General features: G+C 49.7%; 1 protein-coding gene across 3 annotated transcripts in view; it reads left to right on the top strand.

Annotated features, from left to right (window-relative positions):
* GRAP2 (GRB2 related adaptor protein 2) overlaps positions 1-24365 on the top strand; it is a 59772-nt gene extending 35407 nt beyond the window's left edge. For 2 of the 3 annotated variants that reach the window (XM_008705533.2, XM_008705534.2), the window contains exons 2-8: positions 6355-6446; positions 12990-13081; positions 16195-16314; positions 19438-19606; positions 21712-21900; positions 23186-23308; positions 23967-24365. In XM_008705533.2, the coding sequence (XP_008703755.1) occupies positions 6369-6446; positions 12990-13081; positions 16195-16314; positions 19438-19606; positions 21712-21900; positions 23186-23308; positions 23967-24146 (951 nt within the window). In that variant the 5' untranslated portion in view covers positions 6355-6368 and the 3' untranslated portion in view covers positions 24147-24365. Of the gene's footprint in view, positions 1-6354; positions 6447-12989; positions 13082-16194; positions 16315-19437; positions 19607-21711; positions 21901-23185; positions 23309-23966 lie in introns of those variants that run through there. The other variant, XM_040637570.1, reaches the window with a different exon arrangement.
* The last annotated feature ends 1646 nt before the right edge of the window (positions 24366-26011 follow it).

The raw sequence follows: 26011 nt of genomic DNA on the forward strand, positions 1-26011 counted from the left end.
AGGCCATGGCTGTCTGCAAGCTTGGTGCCGCCGTGATCCAACCCCCACTTCACCCTCTGCACGTGGCCACAGATCCGAGTCTCCGGAGAAACCAGAAGGAGGGTCTTACTAGACTAGGATTTGAGGGTTTCTATTTTAAAGGCTCCAGGGATGAGTTAGTAATTCAAGAGCAGGCTCAGTAAAGAAACGAGTACACCGTGTTAGACATTCAGCAAGAAGGTTAACATTGCCAACATGGCCATCTGATTGAGAGATATTCTGTAAGCAGGGATTCCGCTGGTGTAGAAGAGAGCAAAAATGTTGCCATTTGAAAGCCCAAAATGAAGAAAGGCCAGCCCTTGATCTCTTGGCCATGCTCAGCCTTTTTCTTCCCCTTTTTTCACTTTCTTTTCCAGAATCGATTGATTTGGGTTTCTGGAAGAATATTTAAGCAATAGCTGACGGGTGAATTATAGGTAGCTGTCCATCCTAAGCGTACACATTTTCAAGAAGGGCCACCTATGACCTTTCTCAGTGTCCTGTTCCTATGTCTAAGGCCCAGGAAAGGGTGATAAATAAACTAAGGCCAGAAGTCTCCAACGGCAGCTCTAGGGTTCAGATAAAAAGAAAAACACACAGCAGGGGTTTCAACATAAATCATTAACCTAGAATCAAAAGCAGGAGTGAGGGACTAATCACTTTGAGATGAACGGGACCATCTTTCCAGGATACTCCGGGAATTCAAGCAGCGGAATATGAGTAGGAGCCAATGACTTCCGATTCTTTCCCAGCAAAGTCATTCTGTATTGTATGGGCTTTAGACTCCTTGAAATGTTAAAATATACATGCCTTAAAACACACAAGAGACAAGGAGGACAGTGGCCAAACCTGTCGAGATAAAGGTTGTGGGGACTCAGGATGCAAAAAAAAGAAAAAAAAGTTACAGGATGGAACTGCCAGTTTGGGGTGCACCATTGCCCTCTGTTGGATTAAATAAATCAGACCATTTCACGTGGGTGTGTGTTTTATTATCTCTGGCTGAGTTTGCTGAGAAGTCAGGGCACCTTTGAGTGGGAAATTAATTCATCCTTGTAAATGGGTCCTCTGCCTTCCCCGAGGAAATCAATTATAATTGTAACTCTGATGGCAGGTCGCTGATCACATTTTCATTCACTCAGCATATACTGAGTGCCTACTGAGCACTGGTTCGATATTGTAGGGAATCTAAGAGTCAATAACACCAGCCCCTGCCACCATGTATGGAATGCCTGCTGTGTGCCAGAGCCTTCACGCACATGAACACACAGCACCCCCGTGAAGCAGATGTGGTCACCCCTAGTGATAAAGAAACAGGACACTTGGAAAGGGAATGGCACATCTTGGATTTAAATCCAGGCCCATCTACTCCTAAGCCCACATTCAGTTCACTAAGCTCTAGCTCTTCCCCTCAGGAACTTTACAGACTACTGGGGAAGCAAGATATGGGTATAAGCATCTATACCAGGGGTCCACAAACTGCGGCCAGAAGGCCAAATTCCACCCATCACCTATTTTTGCCCATGAGCTAAGATGGTTTTTATATTCTTAAGTGGGGTTGGGGGGAAAATCAGAACAGTAACACTTCGTGGCATGTAAAAATTAGGTGAAATTCCAACTTCAGTGTTCATAAATAAAGTTTTATTGGAACCCAGCTACACCCGTTCAATACTGTTCTCTCTGGCTGCCTTCCCAGCTGCAGCCGCCCAGTTGAGTGGCTGTGGCAGAGAGGATTCAGCCCGCAAAGCCCAAAACATGTACTCTCTGTTCCTTACAGAAGAGGTTTGATGACTCCTATTCTATACTCCAAGGTGGACTGTTACCTATCAATAGGAGAGGTTTTTTAAAAAGCGTTCTGGGAGTTAAGAGAGGAAACTAATGTTTATTTAACCCGTGGTGGGAGGTGCTAGAAGGATATACAGGTGTGCTCTGTTTTTAAGACTCATAGATGCATGAAAACCCAGATTTTAAAACAGATAAATTAAAAGGTAGTCATTTGCATAACAAATTTTCCTTTTCATTTTGTAAAGGGATGCACCGTGGGGTTCCTTTGTAGAGTGAGCCTCTAAAATGCTAATATGATGCCACTTACAAATACTCTATTCCTAATCACTTTTCAGAAACATAGCCATTGTGTACAGCGAGCCTTAGCTGTAATCCCCCCACCCCCCACCCCCCCGCAGGGGAAGGTTTCCTGCTTCGGCAAAGTAATGGAGCTGACCTTGTCATTTCAGGGCAGGGAGTAAGCACTCCGCCTTCTCAGTGACTCCAGGAGGGGCTTCGCCTGACAAATAGAAAGGCTGTGGGTTCCAAATGGCCGTGTTATGTGAAGTTAAACTGCCTGGAGAATTTTACAGTTTTAGCCAAGCTCCTCTTGGTAGCTGCAGTCAAAGTCCTTTCGGGTAAACTCCTCACTGTCCTGTCACTGCATTTCATACACAAGATAAATTTATAAAAATTACGTTTGTCGTTACCGTCCTGATAAATATGCTAAAGCAATATTTACAAAGAGCAATGTTTCTCTATTTTTTAAAAAAAATAGCTTAACTGAATTATAGCGTAAACTGGTGCAAGCCACATAATATTTAAATTAGAGTTCTCCGCGGCCAAATACGAAGCGGTGTTGCCGATTCGATTTAGGACCCAGCTCCTTCTTTCTTTGGGTCCTGAGCCTGAATCTTCCAACAGCTTTGTGATGTTACGCAATTGCTCTTTTTAAGAGATGCATAAAACGGAAGCCTTGGCTATTCATAGCCAACTTAGGAGGAGCTGAAATCTTTCAAGAAGTTTCTTGCCTGGTGCGATTTTTGAGGGTAACTACGTGTTTCTGAACGCATCCAATTAATCTGGATTTCACATGGCGGCTCTTTTAAAGAGCTGTCTTGTTCGGTGGTGACTGTATTTTAGAAGTAGACAAACATTCCTGGTATATAAGCCTGAATATTTTTCAGGGTTTTTGTTTTGTTTTGTTTTGTTTGTTTTGTTGGTGGTAAAAGAAGCTTAAATGGAAATGCAGGGGCAGAGAAAATCGTGCCTGGGGAAGTCCTGTGCGGTGCTGCCAAGCGGCGTAGCAGATCTGTGCCCCGGGGCTGCTCGTGGGTATTGCACGCAGTTCATACCGGGGCGAAGCCAGAGAGACGCAGAGGGATGGGGAGAGGCAGAGCCAGCAGTAAGGGCAGGAGCCCTGCATGGTTCTGCAGTAGGATTCCTGGACAAATGGCATCCTCAGTGGGGTCGGGGTGGGTGGGGGAGGCTGCAGGAGCGGCTTGACTGCCCCTGGACACTGTCACTTGTCATTCACGTTCCATAGCAGGCAGCATTTCAGCCATTTCTGAAACTGATCACTGGACGGAAACGCACATTTAATCCATCCCTGAGGTTCTTTAAAGAGATGTCTCTCTCTTCATCTCCCCCTGAGGTCAGGAACACTGTAACCGCGCAGGGCAGCTAGAAGGCTCCACTGCGTTCTTGAACTCTCGAGCTGGCTGCACTTTCTCCCCTGCCCCTCCTCCCCCTTTCTCTTCGGTCTTGAAATTGTTGCTACCATGTTTTTAATATAATATGTATAATAATATATATATAGTAGAAGGTACAGACTATAAAACAAATGGATAAATACTGAACAAAATACTTTAGTTCAATTTTCTTTTTCCCTGGTGGTAGTTTAAAAGTTTTTAAAATTAAGACTAATGGATATAGAAAAATGGGATATAAATTTTGGTGCATTTTTATGATCAAACAGAAGACGGACCCCTGGGGTTGCACTGCTATTAGGGAAGCAGGGAATGGTAAATTCAAGGGGAGGATTGCAAAGCCCTGGCTTTGGAACGAAAATAGAATATAGCCCACTCGCCCCTGGACATCTCCCTCCTGCCAAACAGCATCTGAGCGGATTCATTTCACAAATGGAAATGGGAAGCGGGACGCACACACATTTTTTCAAAGTGATTTCATGAAGAGTGGGCCTGTTTAATTGGGTTTTCGGAGCCAGGATTAATATTATAAGCTGGGGAGTTCTGTGATGTGCCCGTGAAGTTGGCTTTGCCATACCACCTGCCTCCTGGGGGAAGGCAGAGAAAAGGGCCGTTTCTCGGAAGCAGTGCTGCTCCTGTCTCGGCCTTCTCACTGAAGTAACGCGCCGCCAGCCTGGACCCAGCACCCAGGCTGCATTCAAGTTACATGTAACGTAGGAAAGATCTTCCCAAGCTCAAGGTCATATCTAGAGCATGCCTTGGATGTTTTTTCATCCCTAATTTATGTGATTTTCTAATATGTTTAGCATTTGCCCTCCCCTTGTCTCCATCCTGCTTATTAAGGTAAATTTGCATAGAAATGGGATCTTGGTTTTCAGGACCATTCACCTGACACTTGCTCTCCTGAGGTGACCAGTAACTGCTGTGGATACCATGACGGTGACCCACAGACATCACATCTTCGTGCAAACTCAAGGCAAGGCCTTAATTAGGGGAGGCTTTTCATGTTAAAGCCACGGGGTGAAGCAAATGAGCAAAAGCATTTAGCACTCACCCAGGAGGGCAGAATACTCCTTCCTGTCGAGTGGGCCGTACTAGGTCACGATTTTAATTTGCCTTAGATGGACAGATCCTGAAGAAAGGGTACAAAAAGTATATATACTTTTTTGTTTGGAAATAAATTTTGGCTAGTGATAAAGCTCAAACAATTAACTATGACATTTTACTCTGGCTCCTGAAATATCTTTTGCTTAATATCTATACCTTTGGGATGGGTAATCGTCATCTCTACAAATCGCCTTTGTAAGACTAAGCAAATGTGGAAAATCAGAGAACTGAGCCCCTTGCTGTTACCACCAGGGCAGTTGGCTTTTATCTCTGATCTCAGCTTGCTGCACCTCCCACCGGCAGCCACCTTCCTCATTTACCCAAATCTTGTCACTTGGGTGGAAATTCCCGCTGATAGTGTGATTGTGGTCCTGGTTTACTGGTTACTGAAAGCCATTAGGTGTGAGGTTACTAACCTAAAGGGTTTCAGGCTTAGCCAAACTCTGATAAACGTAAATGCCAAACAACAGCTTCCACGACTAACAGCAAACCGTCTTAGCAGAGAACCAAAGGATTTGCGGGTCATGGAGAATAAGCATCAAATTTCAGAGAGGAAAGTTCATAAAAGATGGGAGAAATCAGAAGAAAACTCAGGCTGCTTTTGGTCAGGCTACCTTTGCTGAGGATAAATTCATTCTATACAATTTTTTTGAGGATTATTTATTTATTTGTTTGTTTAGAGAGAGAGCGCACACATGCATGCAGGGGGAGGGGCAGAGGGAGAGGGAGAGAGAGAATCTTAAGCTGACTCCATGCCCAGTGCGGAGTCTGACTGGGGGCTTGATCTCACCACCACGAGATCATGACGTGAGCCAAAATCAGGAGTCAGGGGCTCAACTGACTGAGCCACCCAGAACCCCCTATTATTAGTTGAATATTATGATCCCCATTTTACAGGTGAGAAAACTGAGACCCCAAGAGGTTTAGTTACTGCACAAGATCATATAGCTGGTCACCAACAAAACCAGGACTCTGCTCTATCACAGCCCCAGCGTCTCCTGAAAACACAAAACAAAACAAAAACAAAAAACAAAAACCCAACTATATTTCTTTTGTAGGCTTTTTTATTTTACATAGACCTCGTGCATTCCTGGGGGAGGGGTGGGAATAATATTTTAACTTGATTCAGAAATATTAGAATGAAATTTTTCAAAAGGTACTTGGCTTACACTCTAATAATGAAATAAGGAATCTGACTAATCCAGTCCCCTGCCTCTAGAACCGGAATGCTTTCCACTCTGAAGCCATGTGGAAGGACGCTGAGTTCCCCACTGGCCGATGCTGCCTAATTCTCTTAAATGATTCAGATGTAAAAGAGAAAATGGCATCTGTCTAATTAACACTGCCTGGTTAAATATAGCCGCCAAGGGACAGCCTCAGGGCGATGTTTACAGAGCAGTCTTTCCAGCCCCTCGGGCCTCCAGTTAGAGATGATAGCGAGTCTTCCATCCTTATCAACCGGAAACAGGGATGCCCTCAGAAAGGGCGACAGGCCAGGCAGGCAAAGGGAGATGAAAGGAAGGGGAAAGGCCTCGGTTCCCTGCTCCTGGCACGTGGGGATTCAGGGAAGAAAGGGAAGCACAACCTACAGGCTCCCTCCCACAGCAATTCGCTGGAAACGAAAGCCCTCCCTGTGGGCCTGGGCCTCCCTCTCGGGGCTGGAGGCCTTGGACCAGGCGTCTCAGACTGCTACGTGGCCTGCTGCTCTGCTCTGTTCTCTGGACAGAAGGGCATAATGAACACATTACTTGTCTTCCAGCTTCACGTCACGACATGGAAGCCATTGCCAAGTTTGACTTCACCGCCTCAGGTGAGGATGAACTGAGCTTTCACACTGGAGACGTTCTGAAGGTAGGTGACATGGGGGGCCCTGGGGAGTTTGGGTTACTCTGGTCTGGTCCCCGAGTTCACCTAACAACCCATGCCTTTGTTTCTTAAGAACTACACACAGTTCCTTTCAAAAAGAGAAGTTCACCTCAATCAAAAGGGTTCCTTCTGAGTCCCCTCCTCCCGCCCCAGGTGCCAGTTGCCAGGCTGGGTGATGGAAAGAAGCCACCATCCTTGTCCTGAGATGCTCATGGTCTGGAGTGGGGGAAGAAAGCCATCCAAAGGGCTCTTATGGATATTCTTGTCTAAGTGCTCAGGGAGCACAGGTGAGGGAACAAGTGACCCCAGCTTGCAGGATGGGGTTGCCGGAAGGAGCGGCAACATTGGTTGTCAGGGAATGCAGGGAGCATGAGTTGGACTTTGACCTCAAGCTTGGCGATGGGGGTGGGGGCATTCGGTGAGCATTGTGAGGAACTTAACAGCAGGATGCAGCAGGTGGGATGGCCTGAGAAAGACCCCTGGAGGGGGCATGGGCCAACAGAGGCCATGCACACCTGCCCCTCAAGGACGCCTTGAAACTTGCCTGACACCCGCACTTGAGCTGTAGTGGCTGCTTGCAGGGCTGAAGAGGCCTTGGGCTTCCACATTCCATGCACTGCACTTACAGGCTTAGCCCCTGTTTTGAGCAAAAGCACAAGCCCTTAGGCCCTTCGGGGAGTCTGTGACGTTAATGCCCCCCCCCCTGCCTGGCCTCAGAGCACCCTCAGAAATCCCCATCCCTGGTCCTCAGCAGCCCACATGGCCCTTCTCAGCACGGCAGCCCTGAGCCCAGGCTCACCACGGAGAAGAACGCTTGCTGTAGTGAGAACCTTGTCATTACGTGACAGGGTGACTCAGAAAGTGTCCATGGAGCACAGACCAGGTAGGACAACTTGGTTTGGAACTTGAACAGCCCCAGGACTCATCCTTCTAACTGTCGTCACCTTGCAAAGATCCAGGAATATAGTTGCGAAGAGGGTGCTTTCAATCTTGCAGCTTCTCAAGGTCAAAGTGTTGCCTGGGTCGCTGACCCAAGAAAAGGTGACCTTCACTTCTGTGAGATCTTACCAAGGTCACAGAGGGATCTGCCACATGGTGGGCAGCCCCTCCCTTCTCCATGGGGTATTGTGACCATGTGGTTATCAACCGCTATAGACTGTCCTCACTCAAAAGAGGCCGGCGGCCAACTCCCACCCCTCATCTCCCATTGCAAACAGAACCTAATATCTGGCCTGAGTGTTTCCTATTCCTCAGGGGAAAAAAGGAAAAAAAACAAAAAAAACTTCCTCAACTCTGCTTCTCAACCTACCTCCTGATTTCTTTCCTCTCCTCTGCTACCAACACTGGGAGGAGTTCTCTGTGCTGGTGCCTCCACTTCCTCACTTCCCATTTATTCAACTGGAACATTCTGGAATCTGCCTTTTACCCCCAACCCTCCCTTTAGTCCACCAGTGATCTCTTTAATGTGGAATATAATGACCCTACTAACGCGTCCGTGGAATCCGACACTGTTAACTGTCCCTCTTCTGGATCTGAATGGAGTTCGGCCTCACTCCTACACATGTACTCTGTCCTGACTATTTTTCTCTCTTGAGGTCTCTTAAGCAATCCCCTTCTTTGCAAGAGAGGAGTCTGGTGTAGTAAAAAGGAGAAGGAATTTAGAGCCAGATAAATCTGAGTTTGAATCCCAGCTTATTAGCTGTGCGTCCTTGGGTCATTCTCCACCCCAGGAGCTTCACTGTCTTTACCTGTAAGTGGAGATCATATCCATTTTGCAGAGTTCTGGAAAAGGTTAACGGTAATGGTCCCAGCTCAAAGTGAATGCTTCATAAATAGTTGCCATATTTCAGTATGACCCATTCCTGCTGCCAGTCAGACCACTGCCACAGCCCCTTGACTGATTTCATCGCCTCCTGTCTCTTCCTCCTTCAGTCATCCTACATACTAGTCTCAGGAGGATCTTTCTGGAAGACAAGTCAGGTCAGATCACTTGCTTACTCAGAAGTATTCAATGGTTCTCCATTACCAATTGATTGAAATTTAAGCTACCTCGTCCCAGCCCACTCCCTAACCTCATCAAGCTCTTGTCTATGAAAATGCACACATACGCACACGCCTGCACACACGTGCACACCTCTGTGTACACAATGGCCAGGTCACACTGCAGTATACGCACCGAGCTGTGTCAGGCTCTCCCCATACCCCGAGTGTCCTTCTCCTACACACACGTATTTGACCACCTCTGCCCGGGAACCCTCAGGAATCGTCTACACTCCTGATGGCCCCAGCAAAATTAATCACTCCCTCTCCAGCTCTTCCACAGCATCACGCACACTCTTCATTCAAGGCGCTGTGGAGCTCACCTCCCATGACGCTCACTCCCGAGCAGCCAAGCCTCCGTGCTCTCGCGCACCGTACGCCCATATCTCATCACTGCCCTCGCCCTGTGGGATTCTGATGGCCGGGTCCGCCTCAGTGTCCAAACCAGCAGAGGGTTGACCCTCCCTACTATTTGATGAATGAATGAGTGGTTGGTTCCTCCGCTGGTCTGTGAGCTCCCTGAGAGCGGAGCCATGCCTGGTTCATCTTTGTGTCTTCCCAGCAGTGCCCCACACAAGTCCTGGCCCCAAATAGGTGCTCAGTACAAATGGCTTGGATTGTTAAATTGTGTTTCTGCAGGCTCGTGTAGAATTTCACTAGAAGGGCAAACCTCTCCTTCTTTTCAAATCCTGGTCCTTGCAGCTTAGCGGTGGAAAGGAAAGTGGAGAGGGGCCTGTTGGCTGAGCCCCACAGCATGTCTGCTTCGTGGTGGTTCGTGCCCTGTCCGTGGGTCTCTACATACAACTGCAACCCCACTCCACCACTCCAGAGACGGGTCATGAGCCCCAAGATCTTGCAAGTGCTTTCAAAGGCGTCTCTTGACTACCCCAGACTCTACTCCTGGGGTGTTCTTTCATCCTGGGCTTTTCATACTAAAAGACTAACCAGACTTTCTCACTAGAAGGTACAATGTCTGACTAGCTCACCACCACCCCACCCATTCTAGACTGTGACTTCCCCAGGACAAAGGCCTCAGCTTATTCACATCTGTATTCCCAGCACCTAAGTGCAAACAACAGGTGCTCACTAGATGCTGATGACAGGATGATGAACAAGATGGTGGGCGGGGAACTCTGGCCAAATGACTTGATCCCATTTCTCCTGTGAGAGAAACATTTGATGTCAGGAGCCGGATGTTTCATGTTTGCGCCTCAGCCCCCCTCCCCCAACCTGCAGCTACACACAGCACCAGACTTCTATTTCCCTCTGAAATTTGCCAGTGGTTTTAAAAAAATGTCTCTTGACCCAATCCATTTCTACCCGCTTCTGTAACGTGTCTAATTCAACCCATCTCTTCCCACTGAAACAGAGACCTGAAAGCACTAAGAGTTAATCCTATGTCAATTAACTTCTCTAATATTTCAGATTTCTGCTCTGCCTCTAAGAGCTATAATTCCATCCAATTTTAAAATTCTCCCAACTGTACATTTTGTCCTCTTCCCACGTCTAACTTATTCTCAGGCCATGTAACCCAGAAAATTATTTTCGTAGGCAACATTATAAGAATTAAGACACTGTTAAGTGAAGTCTAAAACCTCATGTGCTCGGGCTGAACCCCTTGCTTGGGTTTTCATGATGGGGACAAGAGATAGGGGGAACCGAATAGGCAGAGAGATGAGAAGAACAGGAAGTATGGGGCCCTGGGCCAACAACGGCAGGAGGAAACCACCTCCCCTCAAACACTCTTCTTTGCAGAACATGAGATTCATTTAAAACCTTGCCTTCTATACACCATAAAAAGCCTGTAAATTCACCTCTCTGGGAACACCATCTCAGGCAGACGGAGCACCAGGTGGTGGCGAGAAATGGCCGGCATTGCAGGATAATCTTTCAGTTGCTACGGGAGGTAGATGGGTGTTCGCCACAATTACTAAAATGACAGCTGGTTTCAGGTCAGAGAACTAAGTACAAAGTTGGTTCTTACCGTGATGAGCCAATTTCCAGTTGGTCTCTATTACCTTATCCCTGCTCACCTCGTACTTGACATTGGTACCCAGCCCAAACTTCGCACTCCCGTGTGATGGGAGAAAGGAATTCCAAAGCCACAAATTGGGGGTGGAGGACGAAGGCATGGAGTGAAATGTCCTTGTGTTCTTTGTGTGCCGAGTTTCCTAGTTCTTTTTCTGACCTAGATTTTCTGCTCCCCCTGCCACCGCACCCCCCTCGGCATACACATACCCACGCGTCCTTAGTGATACCAGCAGTCACATTTGATGTTAGACACTATAAAGTTTTCTGTCCTCAGCAATTCTAGAACTCAAATATGGGACACACTTTTATTTCTTCAGAACAAGTGATTAAATTCAAAACATACACATATAATACTTTGAAGAACTTATAAACCCTACCATGTCCTTCAGAGCTGAAGTCCTCCCTCCTAAGAATACCACACTTTGCAGAATTGTATTTTTAAAAACAGCCTACACTTTCTGAAGGACTTCGAGGTACCAGGGCTCATGTGATCCTCACATCAGCTCTGTGAGGGATGAGCTGGTTGTTACTGTCCCCATTTTTCAGGCTAATTGACTTGCCAAAGGTCATACAGCTGATGACAGGGCCAAGCTAGAAACCAGGTCTTCTCATTCCAAACTCAGAGTGCTGGTCCCTTTCTTCCACCTCGGGGGTGATATTAGAAATATCAGTTACTCGGCTCTCTTCATCTCTTCCCATCTCTGGAAGAGAGAAACCCGTAGGACCCAGACTGCAACTCCACCTGCTTTGGGAGGACTCTGAAATCCCGAACGCCGGCCCCAACTTCTCTGCTGAGTCCAGACACACACCTCCAGCTGCTCACTGAACTTTTCTTCTCAGACGGTCCCAGGGGCAACTTGGATTCACCCACACGCAATCCGAAGTCCATGAGCCCTCCCCCAGACCTGCCCCTCCTCCTCTACTTTCCGTTTTAGCCAAGACATCACCACCCACTCAGTCTCCCAAGGCCAATTTCCAGAGCCCTCCAAGAATCCTCTTCTCCTTTGGTTTGGAGAACAGTCACGCAGTCCTGCACACTTTGCTTCCAGGTTCCTCTAAAATAGCCCTTCGCCTCTCACCGGCATAGCTACACTGCCTTCCTAGACTTTCCCCCTCCAATCCGTCTTCACACTCTGATACAGGACTCTTTCTTGGCTCTAATTCTTACTGTGTTACTTTCCTGCTCAGAAACCTGTAGTGGCTTCTCATACATTTCAAGATAAAAGTCCAGACTTTTCAACATGGGCCACATGGCCTTGTGCCTCTGGCTTCTCCTCTCTCTGCCCTGGGGCCACAGGCTAAACTCCCACTGGACCAAGGCCTTTCGTTCCCAGAATGCATCCCACTTCCTCCCATCCCAGAAGCTCCTGTGCCATCAGACCTGGCCTGGGTAACTCCTTTCGTTGCCTGGGCAACACCAGGGTCTCTCCTCCAGGCAGTCCTTCCTACCCATCTTCTGCTTTTCCCTTCAGCTTAGCACTTCCACCGTCAAGGCATTATCAGCCACAAGAAGCAGAAACTTGAATACGGCTCAACCAATAATACAGATTGATTATGTCTCCCACAAAATCCAGAAGTAGGGGGGGCTCCTGCACAGCTCACTCAGGGGCTCCATGACATTGTCAAGCTTCTGTTTGCCATTTGGCTCTGCCATCTCCATTATTGTTCAAGTCCATGCCACATACTTTAGAAACATTCTCTGTGGGGGGTGGGGACAAACATTTGTCTTTTAATAGTGAAACATTTTCTGAAATAACCAGAAGCCACATAGAGCCAAGTCTGGTGAGTCATATGAATAATCAAGGGAAGTGATAACATTTGGGGTCACAGTCGACAAAGGACCATACAGTCATGAGACAGAACTTCTGGCTTTGCTTGAGATCTGGCACTAAATGCAAGTTTAGAAAAGGCATCCCAAATATCTTGAGTTACGTCCAAATTGTTTGTGAAACACATGGAGTGTGAACACAAAGAGTGACTGTTTTCAAAGCTGGCCCCACTGGGTGTTTTAAGTTTTAATTTGATTGTTTAAGGAAAGAGGAACAAATTAAATTTTTAAAAGGTTCCTGGTTACCTGTCAGAGAAGAAATCATGGGGTGGCCACTCTGGCCTTCCCAGCAACTGCTCAGACGAGGAGCTTCAGGTGCTGGCATCTGGGACACATGAATTTCCAAAATATAAAGAGAAAGGCTTTCAGAGAATCCCCCGAATGCTGAATCGGGGAGGCCATGCCATGGTGGGGTCCCACGTGTGGGTGGGACCAGTGGCCAGAAATAGCTCAGGGCCAAAGAAGCCGAACTCCAGAGAGAAACCTGTTGCTCCCCCACTGGGGCACCTGTGTGGTTTCCTCGGCATTTTTTCCCCTCTAAATCCAAAAGGGTGTTCTTTGTCCTGCCCCTCTCTTTTGCTTCTTGGTGTCCTCCCTACAGTCTCTGCCCTTCCTTCTCTTCCATGTAGATCTTAAGTAACCAAGAGGAGTGGTTCAAGGCGGAGCTTGGGAGCCAAGAAGGATATGTGCCCAAGAATTTTATAGACATCCAGTTTCCTGAGTAAGTATTTCCAGCCTGCTGACATGGGCCTACCCACACACACTCCCCTTACTTCTTCAGCAGTCACTAAAATTATCTATGCTTACCCAAGATACTGTCAAAACTGGTTGCTCTGGAGGGGGAACCACCAGCTGAAGGCCAGGGTGGGAGGGAGGTTTGCATCTCACTGCGTTCCCTTCCGAATTTTATACCATGTGCATGGATCACCTATTTTAGGTTTTATAAGCTCAACTAATCCATAATCGCAATCACAGGGTTTCCACGAATTCCACCCGGGGCGCTGTTGGCCACCCCACAATAGCTGCTTCTTAAGGGCACTTCTCCATGACCTCCCAACGTCTTCCATCCTTACCAGGGATCCCAAACAGCTCCCTGCTTTCCCTAAACCGTGCTCGTACGCTTGAGAACAGTCGGTGGAGGGAAAAGAGGAGATTCCCTTCATCAAGAGGAAAAAGAAAAATAGAGATTGGGTCTCGTTTGTCTCAAGAATTGACCACAAGGGTTAGATAGAAATCTCATCTCCGAGAGTCATGGTCTAGCTCAAAGAGCACAGGTCTGTTAGAAACCCGAAGTGGTCTTGGTGACTCTGGTGAGGTGCAGGAGTGCGCTCACTGTGAACCAGGACTGACCACTGAACCGACAGAATGACCACCCACCTCAGCCCTTGATGCTGCCCTGTGATCTTCTACTTTTTTTTTTTTAAGATTTTATTTATTTATTTGATAGAGATAGAGACAGCCAGCGAGAGAGGGAACACAGCATGGGGAGTGGGAGAGGAAGAAGCAGGCTCCTAGCGGAGGAGCCTGATGTGGGACTCGATCCTAGAATGCTGGGATCACGCCCTGAGCCGAAGGCAGACGCTTAACGACTGCGCCACCCAGGCGCCCCTCTTCTACTTTTTTTTAAAAGATTTTATTTATTTGAGAGAGAGAGAGCACGAGCGGGGGGAAAGAGAGGGGAAGGGAGAAGCAGACTCCCCACCGAGCAGGGAGCCCGATGCAGGGCTCAATCCCAGAACGCTGGGATCATGACTTGAACCGAAGGCAGACGCTTAACCCTGAGCCACCCAGGGGCCCTGCCCTGTAACCTTCTAGATGACCACCCCACACCTTCTTGCTCCTCAGACCTCCAGCCCCTCCCCCACAGCACTCGTGGCTCAGGGCCTTGCTTCCAGGGTCACTGGGACTACGGAAGCCACCAGAAAAGCCCCTCTACCCCGCCCCCCCAGCTGACTCACTGCATCCAGCCATGTCCTGTAACTGCACTCAGACAAGGGTGCCTTTCCTGCAGCTGTTCGGAAGGAACTGTCTGTGCTTCTAGCAGAAACTCCCTCTCCCTCTCTCGCACATCAGTTCCCAATCTCTCTCTCTCTCTCTCTCTCTCTCTCTCTCTCTCTCTCTCCTGGGGCATTCCCATCAGCAAAGATACTGCAATTTCTCCCATCTTACCAAAAAAACAAAACAAAAATTCTTGATCCCAAGTCCCCTTCCAGCTACCACTGCACTTCGTCGAGAGAATTGTCTGTCCCATCATCTCTAACTCCTCTCCGCCCCTTGGAACCTTTTTATCACTGTTGCAGGGACCCACCGGGCCCACTGGTGGGGGTCTAGTGTCTCCGCATGATAGAATGTAAGCTCACGGGGGCAGGCTTCCTGTTCTGCTCTGCTCACCCCTGCACGCCCGGTGCCCAGCAGAAGGCCAGCACAGAGTAGATGTTTGATAAAAGATGGTTGAATGAACGAATGAGCAGCTTTGGGACAGTAGGTAAAAACATAACCCTGCCCGCTTGTTTCATATGTAGTGTGCGGACATTTTTGCCAGTCTTGGAGTCCCATATCAAACTCCAGTGTGAGGACGAATGTGTATTTTCTAGACGATCCCCTAACCACTCGCGGCCTCGTCCGAAACAGCTCCTTCGACGTCTGGCTGCCATGGAGCACACCCCGGTCCCTCACGCAGCCCCATCACGTTCCCTACACAAGGCCACACTGTGGTGGTCGCTTGTTCCGCCCCGTGGCCAAGTACGGCGGACGCTGTGGCACCATCTCCAGGCAGCTGGCCGCCGGAACCCCTCTGCTTCGAGCCCCTCACAGCCCAACCGTGCTTCCCCTGCCGTTCCGGGTCGGAATAAGGGCATCCGTCCTGCCACCCCTGTCTGGAGGCCAGGTTCCTAAACGCCGAGAGCCCAGGGGATTGCTCACCAAGGAATCCAAGGCGTGTCGGACATTCACCCTAAAGGGACGTATGTGCTGACCTTCCAGGGGCGGCACTTGGGCAGCCACCTTGGAGGGATGGGACCCGTCCCACTCGGGGCTGCTGAGTGATTGCAAACACTCATTTTTGCTCTTCTGTGGTCGCTAGGTTTCTGGGCGCCTGCCCTGAGGCCGTAGCCTCCGTTTGGCAGTGCTTGGCCTTTTGCGTGTATGCTGTGCCACCGGCCACAGCACTGCCAGAGCCTGCCACCCTCGCTGCTCCCCGGAAGGAGGAGTTCTCCTCCGTTCCTTCATTTCCACGGTCAAGATTATTTTCCTGGATTTGGGGGAGGGCCCAGGAGCTGGCTGTGTAGACGCCGCTCTCTGGAGGCTGCTAGCCTAGCTCCACACCACCCAGATCTCCAGGGCCCCTGGGCTCCGAGGGGGCCCCCTGAGCTCTCAGCCTGGGCATGAGCCCAAGGCTTCCCGGCTCGGGCCCCCCAGCGCCCGAAGGGGCTCCTGTCCTCCTGGCGCATCATCTGTCCCCTGCAGTTCTTTCCCAGCGACATCCCTCCCAGAACTGCCAGCAGGCGGCTGCTTCCCGCAGCGAGTCACTCCCACACTGTCCCATTTTGGTACAGTGGCACATTTCCATGATTCAGGTTTTCCGAGCGCGAGAGAGACTTCTCCTGGAGGGAAGGAACAAAGGGGGGCGCGTCAGGTGAACACTCACTTACCTTGCCTGAAAACTGCCGAGAGCATACCTTTGGTTTCAGAGGCCCCCGCCCCTCCTCGGTCTCTTTCTGCGCTCTGCCGACCAGAGTCCCCAGCCTCCGTCCCTTTGGGTCATCTCTTCTCCCCTTCCCCTTCCAATCACTCTGGTATCTCACCAAGATTCTCTGGTTTTCTCTCATCCAATAGGTGGTTTCATGAAGGTCTCTCGCGACACCAGGCAGAGAACTTACTTATGGGCAAGGAGGTTGGTTTCTTCATCATCCGGGCCAGCCAGAGCTCCCCAGGGGACTTCTCCATTTCCGTCAGGTACCGGCCATTCCCATCCCAGACTGCTAAAGCCATGAGGTGACCTCTTGAATGTGACCTGTCGCTCAGGAGCATGGTGGCCAAGGGGCCCCAGCATCTTATCAGCTGGGACGCCATTCATTTCCTTCCCACGACACATTTATATAACTCCTCGGGACGCTGGTTTGTGGCCAAATTACGTATATGTTCATCTGCCTCCCCCTCTACCCCAAGTGCTTCTGGAAGGACAGGATCTTAATCGATTTCGCCTTTGTGCCTTTAACAGTGCCTGTACCCAGCAGGCATTCAGTGAGTGTTTGGGCAAGGACGTGGGGCAGGAGAAGAAAGGAGAATTCCCACCTGTTCCCATCTGTCTTGGGGTTTCAATCTGAACCTCTTCTTCTACTACTGATATATGTCTGAGGAAGGCTCAGAGGAAAATTAAAATGCCAAGTCATTGTTGTAGGTGGCTGCATGAGAAGAAGGGCCAGCTCAGCACACCGAAATGCAGCAAACTGACAGCGACAGATCCGAGCCGAGGAGGGCCGGGGCGAGGGACCGCAGCAGCACAATCTCGCTCGTGTGCAGCAGCAGGGAGGAAATGAGTCAGTCGGGGCCTAAACATGACACAGCCCCACACTCCGAAACCCCAAGTCTGGGCACGGGGCACGTGGTCAGCATGTCTGGGATCGCAAGTCACACAACAGGCACGGTGACCACATGTGAAAGTGCACAAATTAATGCTGATATCCGTACAGCAGGCGACGTGACAACCTGTACAGTGGAGCCTACTGTCAAGTTCACTGACAGGAAATGTTGGTCTGGATTATTCAATACACGCTGAACGGCGTGTAGCTTCAGGGCTTTAAGTGCGTAAATCCAGTCTCGGGTCATGAACTGAGGCCACTTCACTATTTAGGAAGAATGGCTATTTTAAGGAATAGGTCGGGAGGACTTAGCGAATAATGGGTCGACCATTTGTATGCACTCCGCAGTGCTCAAAAATCGCTCGGTCTCACGAGCACTGCCCTCGCAATCTTGCTTAACATTGTCCTTAACTGAAACTTTGTTTATTTTCACAGCTTAGGCAACAGGAAATTTTAGCTCAGAGGCCAATACCGATGTATCACAAATTCTAAATTTGTTAGGTCTTAATGCAATTTTGCTCTATTAATAAATCTTACAGTCAAAGCTCTTTCTTAAGGGCCCTGATTACAGATTGGACCAGGTAAATGGTTGCGTCGAAGGGTATCTCTTGGTGCCTCTGGTTTGCATCAAGTGCACTGTGGCTTTTCAGCTAGGAATTAGGGTTTGTATTTCCTCCGTGAAGGTGAATTCTCCAGAACGGTCAGCCTTGACTTCTGCCACAGTCTCTCCCTGCTCTTGGGGCGTTGTAGTGTCTTGGGGTTATTACCATAATTGTTATTACATCCTCTGCAGAAATGTAGCCTAATATATTCCAAAGCAAATAATTTTTATTTATTTATACATCTGCCTTCTGTCATGCAAAGATAATTAAGAGCTCATTGTAGTTCTATCACTTAGCATTCGTTAAGGGTCTGAAACACCAGATTTTAGAGTCCGGAGCCCTGAGTTACATCCTTTTCTGTACTTCTTGGAGCTTGAGACAATGGAGCAGCCACTCTCTCTCTCCAGGGGCCCAGAGGACCGGCTGCAAGCCTGACATCCATCTTCTCAGCTCATGAGAGAGAGAGAGGGTTAATGTTTCTCACTCTGAGGTCCTTGACTAAGAATAATTATATCACAAGAATATTTCCTCCTCCACACACAGATGTGAGGAGTAATGACTATGAATTAAGCCATGTGTCGTTAGAGTGAAGAAAGCATCTGTTAGTGGCCAACACCAAGGGAAAGACCATGCAGTGATTGCGAATGTCGGTTTGTAGCCCAGAGCAGTCAAGCAGAGGTCCCAGTATGGGTTCCCCTGGCCATGAGCAGAGCCTGGCACGTAAGATGAGACTGAGGATCAATCAAAATTCTCATCCCCTCCCAACACAGTCTGCTGAATTCATCCTTAAGAAACCTGCACTAACTGTCAGAGGTATCTTCACTCCCCAACTCTCCTTAAAATCTTGACCTTTCTGTTGACTCAGGCAATTGGTATCATTAGTTTATTTTTAGATATAAATGTATGTCTGTTTGACGAATAAACTTGACATTGAAAAGAGAATGCGTTGGTGATGGGGAAAGACTGGAGCTATTAGTAAAGGCCAAGCTCCCCCTTTCCAGATGAATAAAATCCAATTTCTCCACCCCTGATACAAATATTTCCCATCACTGGGATTCAGCTGGTGTCAAAAAGTGCTGATCTAGAAGCAGTTGGTGTGTGTACATGACTTGACAGGCTCAGTTCACTGGGCTGGAGTCAGAAAGCCAGGGTTCACGCCTCCGCTCTGCCAATCACTCACGGTGACTTTGGCCAAGCCCCTCCACCTCTCTGAGCCTCCGCGTCCTCATCGGGAACGTGGAGATGAGGCTAAACAATCTCAGAGGTCCTTTCCGATTCAAACACTGCATCGCTATATAACACCTTTCTCCCCAAAAGTTCAAAGTACTTTGTAAACTTATTTATGCAAAACATAAACCAAGACCAAGAGATCTCCATTAGGTAGAGAGCCAAGTGTGACAAATTTCTCAAGATGGTCTCTTACTGTCCAGAGCTATTTTATGGGCTTAAAAGAGCTGGTCCAAAGTATTTCTGAGAATAGAAAGATAACAGGGGTGAAAAACCTCTCCCTTCTGAGTCTTGGCAGAGTGCTAGGCATTGTACAGGCTTGGGAGTTGCCATGTTTCAAACAAACATTGTGAAAAAGTTCTTGACCTGGTAGTCGTTGAAGCGCTTGGACATTTTTTTTTTAATGAAAGGTTGGCTTCGGTGTCAGAAGACAGATTATCTTCCGCTGATGTAAAAATCCCTTCTAATGCTGCCTGTGTCCTGAGCGGTCCCTCCCACCAATCTCCCCTAGAGTTTGACTGAGCCGGTCCACCTGCCCTGTGATGGGCAGGCACTCGCATCCCCGTTCCTGCCCCAACAGAACTCCAGCATCCCTGGATGCGGTCAGCCCTGCAGGTGGGGACATTGTCACCATGTAATATACAATTTGCGTTCGCCCTGATCTCTAGGCATGAGGATGATGTTCAGCACTTCAAGGTCATGAGAGACAACAAGGGTAATTACTTCCTGTGGACAGAGAAGTTTCCATCTCTAAATAAGCTGGTGGACTACTACAGGACGACTTCCATCTCCAAACAGAAGCAGATCTTTCTGAGGGATAGAACCCGAGAGGATCAGGTATGCCTCAGGCCGCGATCAGCCCCAGTCTGCAGATTTTAGGCAGCATGAGTCCTATGTGACCCATCAAGACAATGCATTTGATGGGCACGTCCTCTGAGTATTCCGGAAGACAGAAGAAGGCCAATGTCAGACCTCAGCTTCGGTCATCTCTGAACACTTCCCAGCCATGTGATTTGGGAAAGTTGTCTGATCCTCAGTTTCCTGATCCATAATATTGGAATGATGGTGATACCTAGCTCATAGATGGTGGTGAAGGTTAGAGAAGATAGTGTATCCCCTTCCCGAACACCACTCCTAACAGCGCTACAAGCACTCCGCAAACATTAGCTCCTAACCGGGGGTGATTTGTTTTGTTATTACGGATAGTACCACAACACAGTTTCAGCCTAGCTGCAACTAGCCTAGAGTTGCCCAAAGGTGAAGGCCAGGGGGCCACACACAGGGATGTTGGAGAGCGGCCTAGAGTCCAGGACCAAGGCAGCAGATAGAGCTTCGTCACAGAAAGGGAGGTTGGGGGTGTTGGAGGAAGAAACTGGACCTGGAATTCTTGCTCTTGGAACAGTGTGGAATGTAGAGTATTATTTTACTTGAAAATACGTCAGACAAACCTAGCTTTTTTTTTTTTTTTTTTTTAGATTTTTTAATTTATTTTAGAGAGAGGGAGAGCACTCTCTGGCAGGGGAAGGAGCAGAGGAAGAGGGAGAGAGAGAGAATCTCAAACAGACTCTGAGCTGAGCACAGAGCCTGACGCAGGGCTCGACCCCATGACCCTGAAATCATGACCCTAGCTGAAACCAAGAGTCAGACACTTAACCAGCTGAGCCACCCAGGCACCCCCAGAAAAACCTAGTTTTTAAATCCTTATTTCATCACTAACTGTCCTTATTACATAACCAAGTTAAGAAACCTTTCTGAGTACCAGATTTCTCATCTGGAGAATGGAGAGAATATAATACCTCCCTCGCTGGGCTGTTGTAAGGATTAAATGAGATAATATAGCGATAGCACTTGCCATAAAATCTGGACATAGTAGGCACCAAGGAAATGCTAACTTGCCTCCCATAAGAAAATTCACACACACACACTATATATATATATATATATATATATAAAATATCTTTCAAAGGAAACAACATCGTTATAAGAAAGAAATGGGTATTCTAGAAAGAAGCATTCTCTGGAATAGTTGAAATAGTTGAAATCCCTGGAACAAGGTGAGGCTTTCAAAGCAACAGGTGCTCTGGGGAAGTAGAGAAAACCATTTCAGGTAATTTTGTTGATTGTAAGCCTGAGAAATGACAGTCCTAGGAGAAAAGGGTCTTCCCAGCAAGTGCACATAAAAGTTCAGAAAGAAAAACAAAGGTTAACTAAGAATTTGTGAGTTATTTTAACCAAGAAACAGAGGTATTAATTTACCAGGATGTGCGTGCAGAGAACAGAGGTAGCATAAAATGCATTAAACTGGATTAAACAAGTTCATATTTGTAAACCACTTCGAACAGTGCCTGGCATATAAGAAGCCCAGGCCTGTGTAATTGTTTGTGAAATTAAAATAACAAGAAAGTACCTCCGAGTCACAAGGTTGTGGTACCAGTAAGCAGAAAGGCTGTGCTCCTTCCCAGCCTGCCCAGCGGCAGGCCTGGTTTCCATGGGGCCGCAAGAGGGCTGCTGTTTGGGGCTCTATCACTGGGCCATAAATGACAGTTCAAAATCAGGCAAAGTCAGTGGCAGAGCTTATCGGGAGGGGAGGATGTCCGGCGGTGTGGCAACAGGCGATAAGGAGGAGTGGCATTGTGTTAGCAAAATAGAATATTCAAGCTTGATTACAGAGAGTAAAACAAGCCCACTAGGAAGAGACTTAATGGGTAGCACGTGGAAAGTGAACCAGAGACCCAGAGTCCCCAACCCGGGAGAATCTGAGAACGTGGAGACCATTTTTGAAACCACGAGGGTCCAGACCATCGGCTCTCTTGAGGCTGCCTGCATGCTTTCGGCTGTCCCTTGGAGAGGTCGTGGGCAAAGTCTGGAAAGCTGCCAGAAAGCGGGGGGCAGGAGTTGTGGGAGAAGGATGGACCAGCATCCTCTTCGTCATTCTCTCCCAGGGTCACCGGGGCAACAGCCTGGACCGGAGGCCCCAGGGAGGCCCGCACCTCAGTGGGACCGTGGGAGAAGAAATCCGGCCTTCGATGATCCGGAAGCTTTCGGACCACCCGGCACCCCCTCCCTCGCCGTACCCGCCGGCGCCCCCAGCCCAGCAGCACCGCTACCTGCAGCACCCTCATTTCCATCAGGTAACCCAGCAGGATGAATGGGCACTGTGAGGTCAGGAAGAGGACCTCCCCAGCCCGGGGCTCAGGCCACCCTGTCCCCGCGGCCACTGAGCGTGTGAAAATCCCTCACGATGCCAGATGCAACCAGAGCCAACAAGTGCTTGGGGGTCTGTTGTGGTCCTGGGACTGTGGGCCGGGGAGGAGCGTCTTGGGCACCCCCAGCCTCGTGAGAGCTCTCAGAGTTCGTAAAGAAGACCCCAGACCTCCCAACTGGCAGAAATAGGGTAATATGATATGGGAACTGCTCTTGGCAAAGAAGACCCTGTGAATTCACTGGCTCCCTGCCTGAACGCTCACACACACACACACACACACACACACACACACACACACACACACGTTCCTACCCTGAGGATTCAGTGAACCGTTGCTTCATTTTCCTGTCAGCGCAATTCCAGATCTATCCGTGCCCCTTAACCCCTCTGGCTGTGGAGAGCCGCAAGAAAAACAGATTTACACCGCAACAGAGCCATGCTTATTTATTTATTTATCCCCTGCCCTGTTCCAGATGGGATTTGGGACCACATACTGAGATGGACAATACGGCCAGATAACATCATTCCTAAATTCCTTAGTAGGGCACACAAAGCCCTTTGTGAACTGCCCATATCTGTTTCCCCGGCCTCATCTCCTGCTGCCTCTCCCTAGACCACCCACCCGCCCTCCACCCTCCACCCTCTCCACTCCCCGAGCAAACACACATTCCAGCAACGTTGCACTATCTTTAGTTACCAGAAGGGTCTATTGTGTTTTCTCTCATAACTTGGGGGCTTTTTATACCCTATTTTCTCTGCCTAAAATGCCCTTTCCTGGCTGATCCTTCTCCTCCTCTAACCTAGAGTTCAAGTATCACCTCCTCTAGGAAGCCTTCTCTGATTACCCTGGCGGACTGAGACGTTCTCTCAGCTCGTGACCACTTAAACGTGTATGGTTCCCACTCTGAAGTGACGATCCACAAAGACAAGGACCTTTTCTTTCCAGCTACCTATCCCCAGTGATTAGGACAGTACTAGACACATGGCAGGCACCCAATAAATATGCTTTGAATGAAGGAAATCTGGCATCGTCTTCACAATCGAAGGTCCCTTTGCCATCCTCCCCCCTCTCTCTAACACCTGGGGCGTGTTGTCATCAGCAGCAAGTATTCTTGGAACACCGGCTGTGTCCATGGCATCTGAGCAAGGCACTGGGGGGGCCTGACAGGGATGTGGTGTGGTGACAGGTCCTCTGTTACGCGTGTCTCTAGGAACGCCGAGGAGGCAGCCTTGACATAAACGACGGGCACTGTGGCCTGGGCGTGGGCAGCGAGGTGAACGCCGCCCTCATGCACCGGAGACACACAGACCCTGTGCAGCTCCAAGTGGCCGGGGTACGTGAGCTTTCCCCCCGGGTTCAGCGAAGGCGGCCAGGGGGGCACGTAGAGAAATGGTTGTTCCTCCAGGACAGAGGCGAGCTGCTCCCAGCTCAGAACCGAGGTGGTGGGAGCCCCGCGCGTGATGGGGGAGGAGTTCCCAGGCGGAGCCGATCCCTGTCTGTTGATCTGTCTGGCCCCCGGGACTTGCCCTGTCCTCCTAGTTTTTGGCTCTGGCTCTGGCTCTGGCAGAGGGAGATCTGTTGCCTTTTTCCTTGTGCTGCATCTGCCTGGGCCGCCCTAGCACCAAGGGCTGGCAGTGTGGGCACGCTGCCATCCTTTCTGTCCCTGGAGAGAGTGAAAAGACCACCTATTGCTGTAGGGAGAGTAGCTGGCAAGGATTCTCGTGGGGCCTTGGAGAATCCCATCTCTGTCGGTCATAGTCCTGAGTCTCTAGGGCGGCTCAGACGCTCGGGGCTGTGCAGCGGGCTCTGCTCTCTGTCGAAGTGGAGTTCGGGGGGGTCTTTGGAGAGCCAGAGGTCGGCCTTCAGGGCAGGCTGCTCACTGAGGACTTTGTCTTGGTGCGGGAGCCAGCAGGACCCCTCCTGCGTGACAGCAGCTCACGCCACCCCCCCGGCCCTGGCTCAGCGGGACCCCTCTGTGCTTCCCCCAACAGCGAGTGCGGTGGGCCCGGGCGCTGTACGACTTTGAGGCCCTCGAGGACGACGAGCTGGGATTTCGCTGTGGAGAGGTGGTCGAGGTCCTGGACAGCTCCAACCCATCCTGGTGGACCGGCCGCTTGCACAACAAACTGGGCCTCTTTCCTGCCAACTACGTGGCACCCATGATCCGATGAGGCCCTTCCGGGGGGTCAGAGGCTTTTGTCTGAAGCTGCCTGCACGAGAGGGGCAAGGAAGAAAAGCTGGAACTATCTACACATACGTATATATGTGTGCGTGCACACACACACACACACACACATCTATGCCTGTGTGTACACACTTTTATAATAGTAATTTATTGGCGATTTTGTTGGTTACTTAGTTGATATGAAAGGAAGTCAGGTGGAGAATTATATTCATACTTGTTTTTCTGCTCCCCTTCAGCGGTGTGTGGAAGGCAGTGGGAAAGCTGGCAAGGGGGGCGCAGGGACATGAAACTCAAATTCTTCCTGTCTTTAAGATGGCGCTGCTTCCTCCTGGCCTTGGGAATGTTCCCTGAGAGTAGCGAAGCAGAGATCCACACCCCGGGGTTGGACGCCGAGCAACAGGGTGGGGCGGGACTGCTCGGGGCACGTGTCAGCTCACCTCCAAGCCTGGGTGGGTTTGCAGCGTAGCTTCCCTCCGGTTCTACAAGGGTGGGCGCTGCTGGGTTGGAAATAAAGGTGTGGCCGCACAGGGCTGAGCTGGGAGCAGGAGGGGCCGTGGGGGCAGGACTGGAGAGCAGGCGTCCTGAAGCCTGGGCAAGGCTGGCCTCCCACTCCCCGCTCAGCAGAGAACTTCCTCCGCGAATCCTCTTCCCTGTGGCTGACCGGAGAAACAGAGACCCCAAGGAGCCAGGCCCTGGGAGATGGAGGGATTTTCACAAATGCCCAGTGGCTTACTTGGGTGTAACCTCTGTCTCCCCGGATACCAAGAAAGCAGCGTCGGAGATTCTGTAAAATGCTTAGAGAAGCCCCCGGCTGAGAAAGCTGGATTTTTGAGTCGTTGTTTTCTGGCTACAGGGGTGTCTCACTGGGTCTCTATTTCTTTTCCTGTGTTTTGAGGATGCTTTGCCCAGTGGCACAGAGAGAAGCCCACGCCACAAGAGCATCGACTAGCTATTGTTGATGGGCTGATTGACTGAGCATGACCCTGGGTGGGAGCCGGCTTTGCCATGAGCTTCCTGTTGGATCTGGCTGTTGGGTCACTGCTGGCAGCCTTCACCCCCAACACACCCCCCCAAGACCTGCACGTGGAGCAAGGGACCCCAATACCACTGTCTCTCCTGCCACCTCAAAACAGAATTGTATTTCCCCTGGGGCTGTGGGTGTGAAGCACGGACTGGCCAGGCCGGGGAGAAGAGACACCGGAGAAGGAAACTCAGTGTTTTGGTGGAGCCCGGGAACAAACACGCCTGCACCGAGGGCCCTGGGAAGAGGGTGTGTGTGTGTGTAATGAGGCCTAAATGAAAGGGCGGGGTGCCCACGTTGGCAACGGAGCATGGGGGTGAGGTGGGCCCCTTCCTTTATCATCTCCCCCAGCCCTTCTTGCTCTAAGGAGTGACAGGGGCAGCCATTATCGGGGGTGATAGGAGAAGAAGAAAGAGTTTCTGACTCAGAAGTAACTGTCAGTGTAACATAGGCTGTGTCCCTTTGACTCTGAATTCTATGATTCTGTGATCCCTGTGTTGCCTTTAGAGAGGAAGGGAAAGAAGGCACTCTGCGGTGAGTCTTGGGATGGAAGAGAAAATAGCCCTGAGAGGTGGGGGGGAGTGGAGCGAGAGCGAGGAGCGTGTGGCTGCAGGCTTTAGCAGTGAAAGCACGGAAAGGGAAAGGTAGCAAAGACATTTCAAAAGATCAAGGAGCAGCGTGAGAGGCACAAAGGGAGGGAGAGGAAGCAAGACGTTAAGTGGAGCAGGTGAGGAAGACATCGGAGTAGGAGTCCACAGGCAGACAAGCAGGGGAAGGAGGGAGGGAGCAGGTGGGGAGGGAGGAATTAGAGCAGAGACATGCGTGCTGGG

This window comes from Ursus maritimus, unplaced genomic scaffold (genome assembly GCF_017311325.1).
Source record: "Ursus maritimus isolate PB19 unplaced genomic scaffold, ASM1731132v1 scaffold_21, whole genome shotgun sequence".
Classification (NCBI taxonomy): domain Eukaryota; kingdom Metazoa; phylum Chordata; class Mammalia; order Carnivora; family Ursidae; genus Ursus; species Ursus maritimus.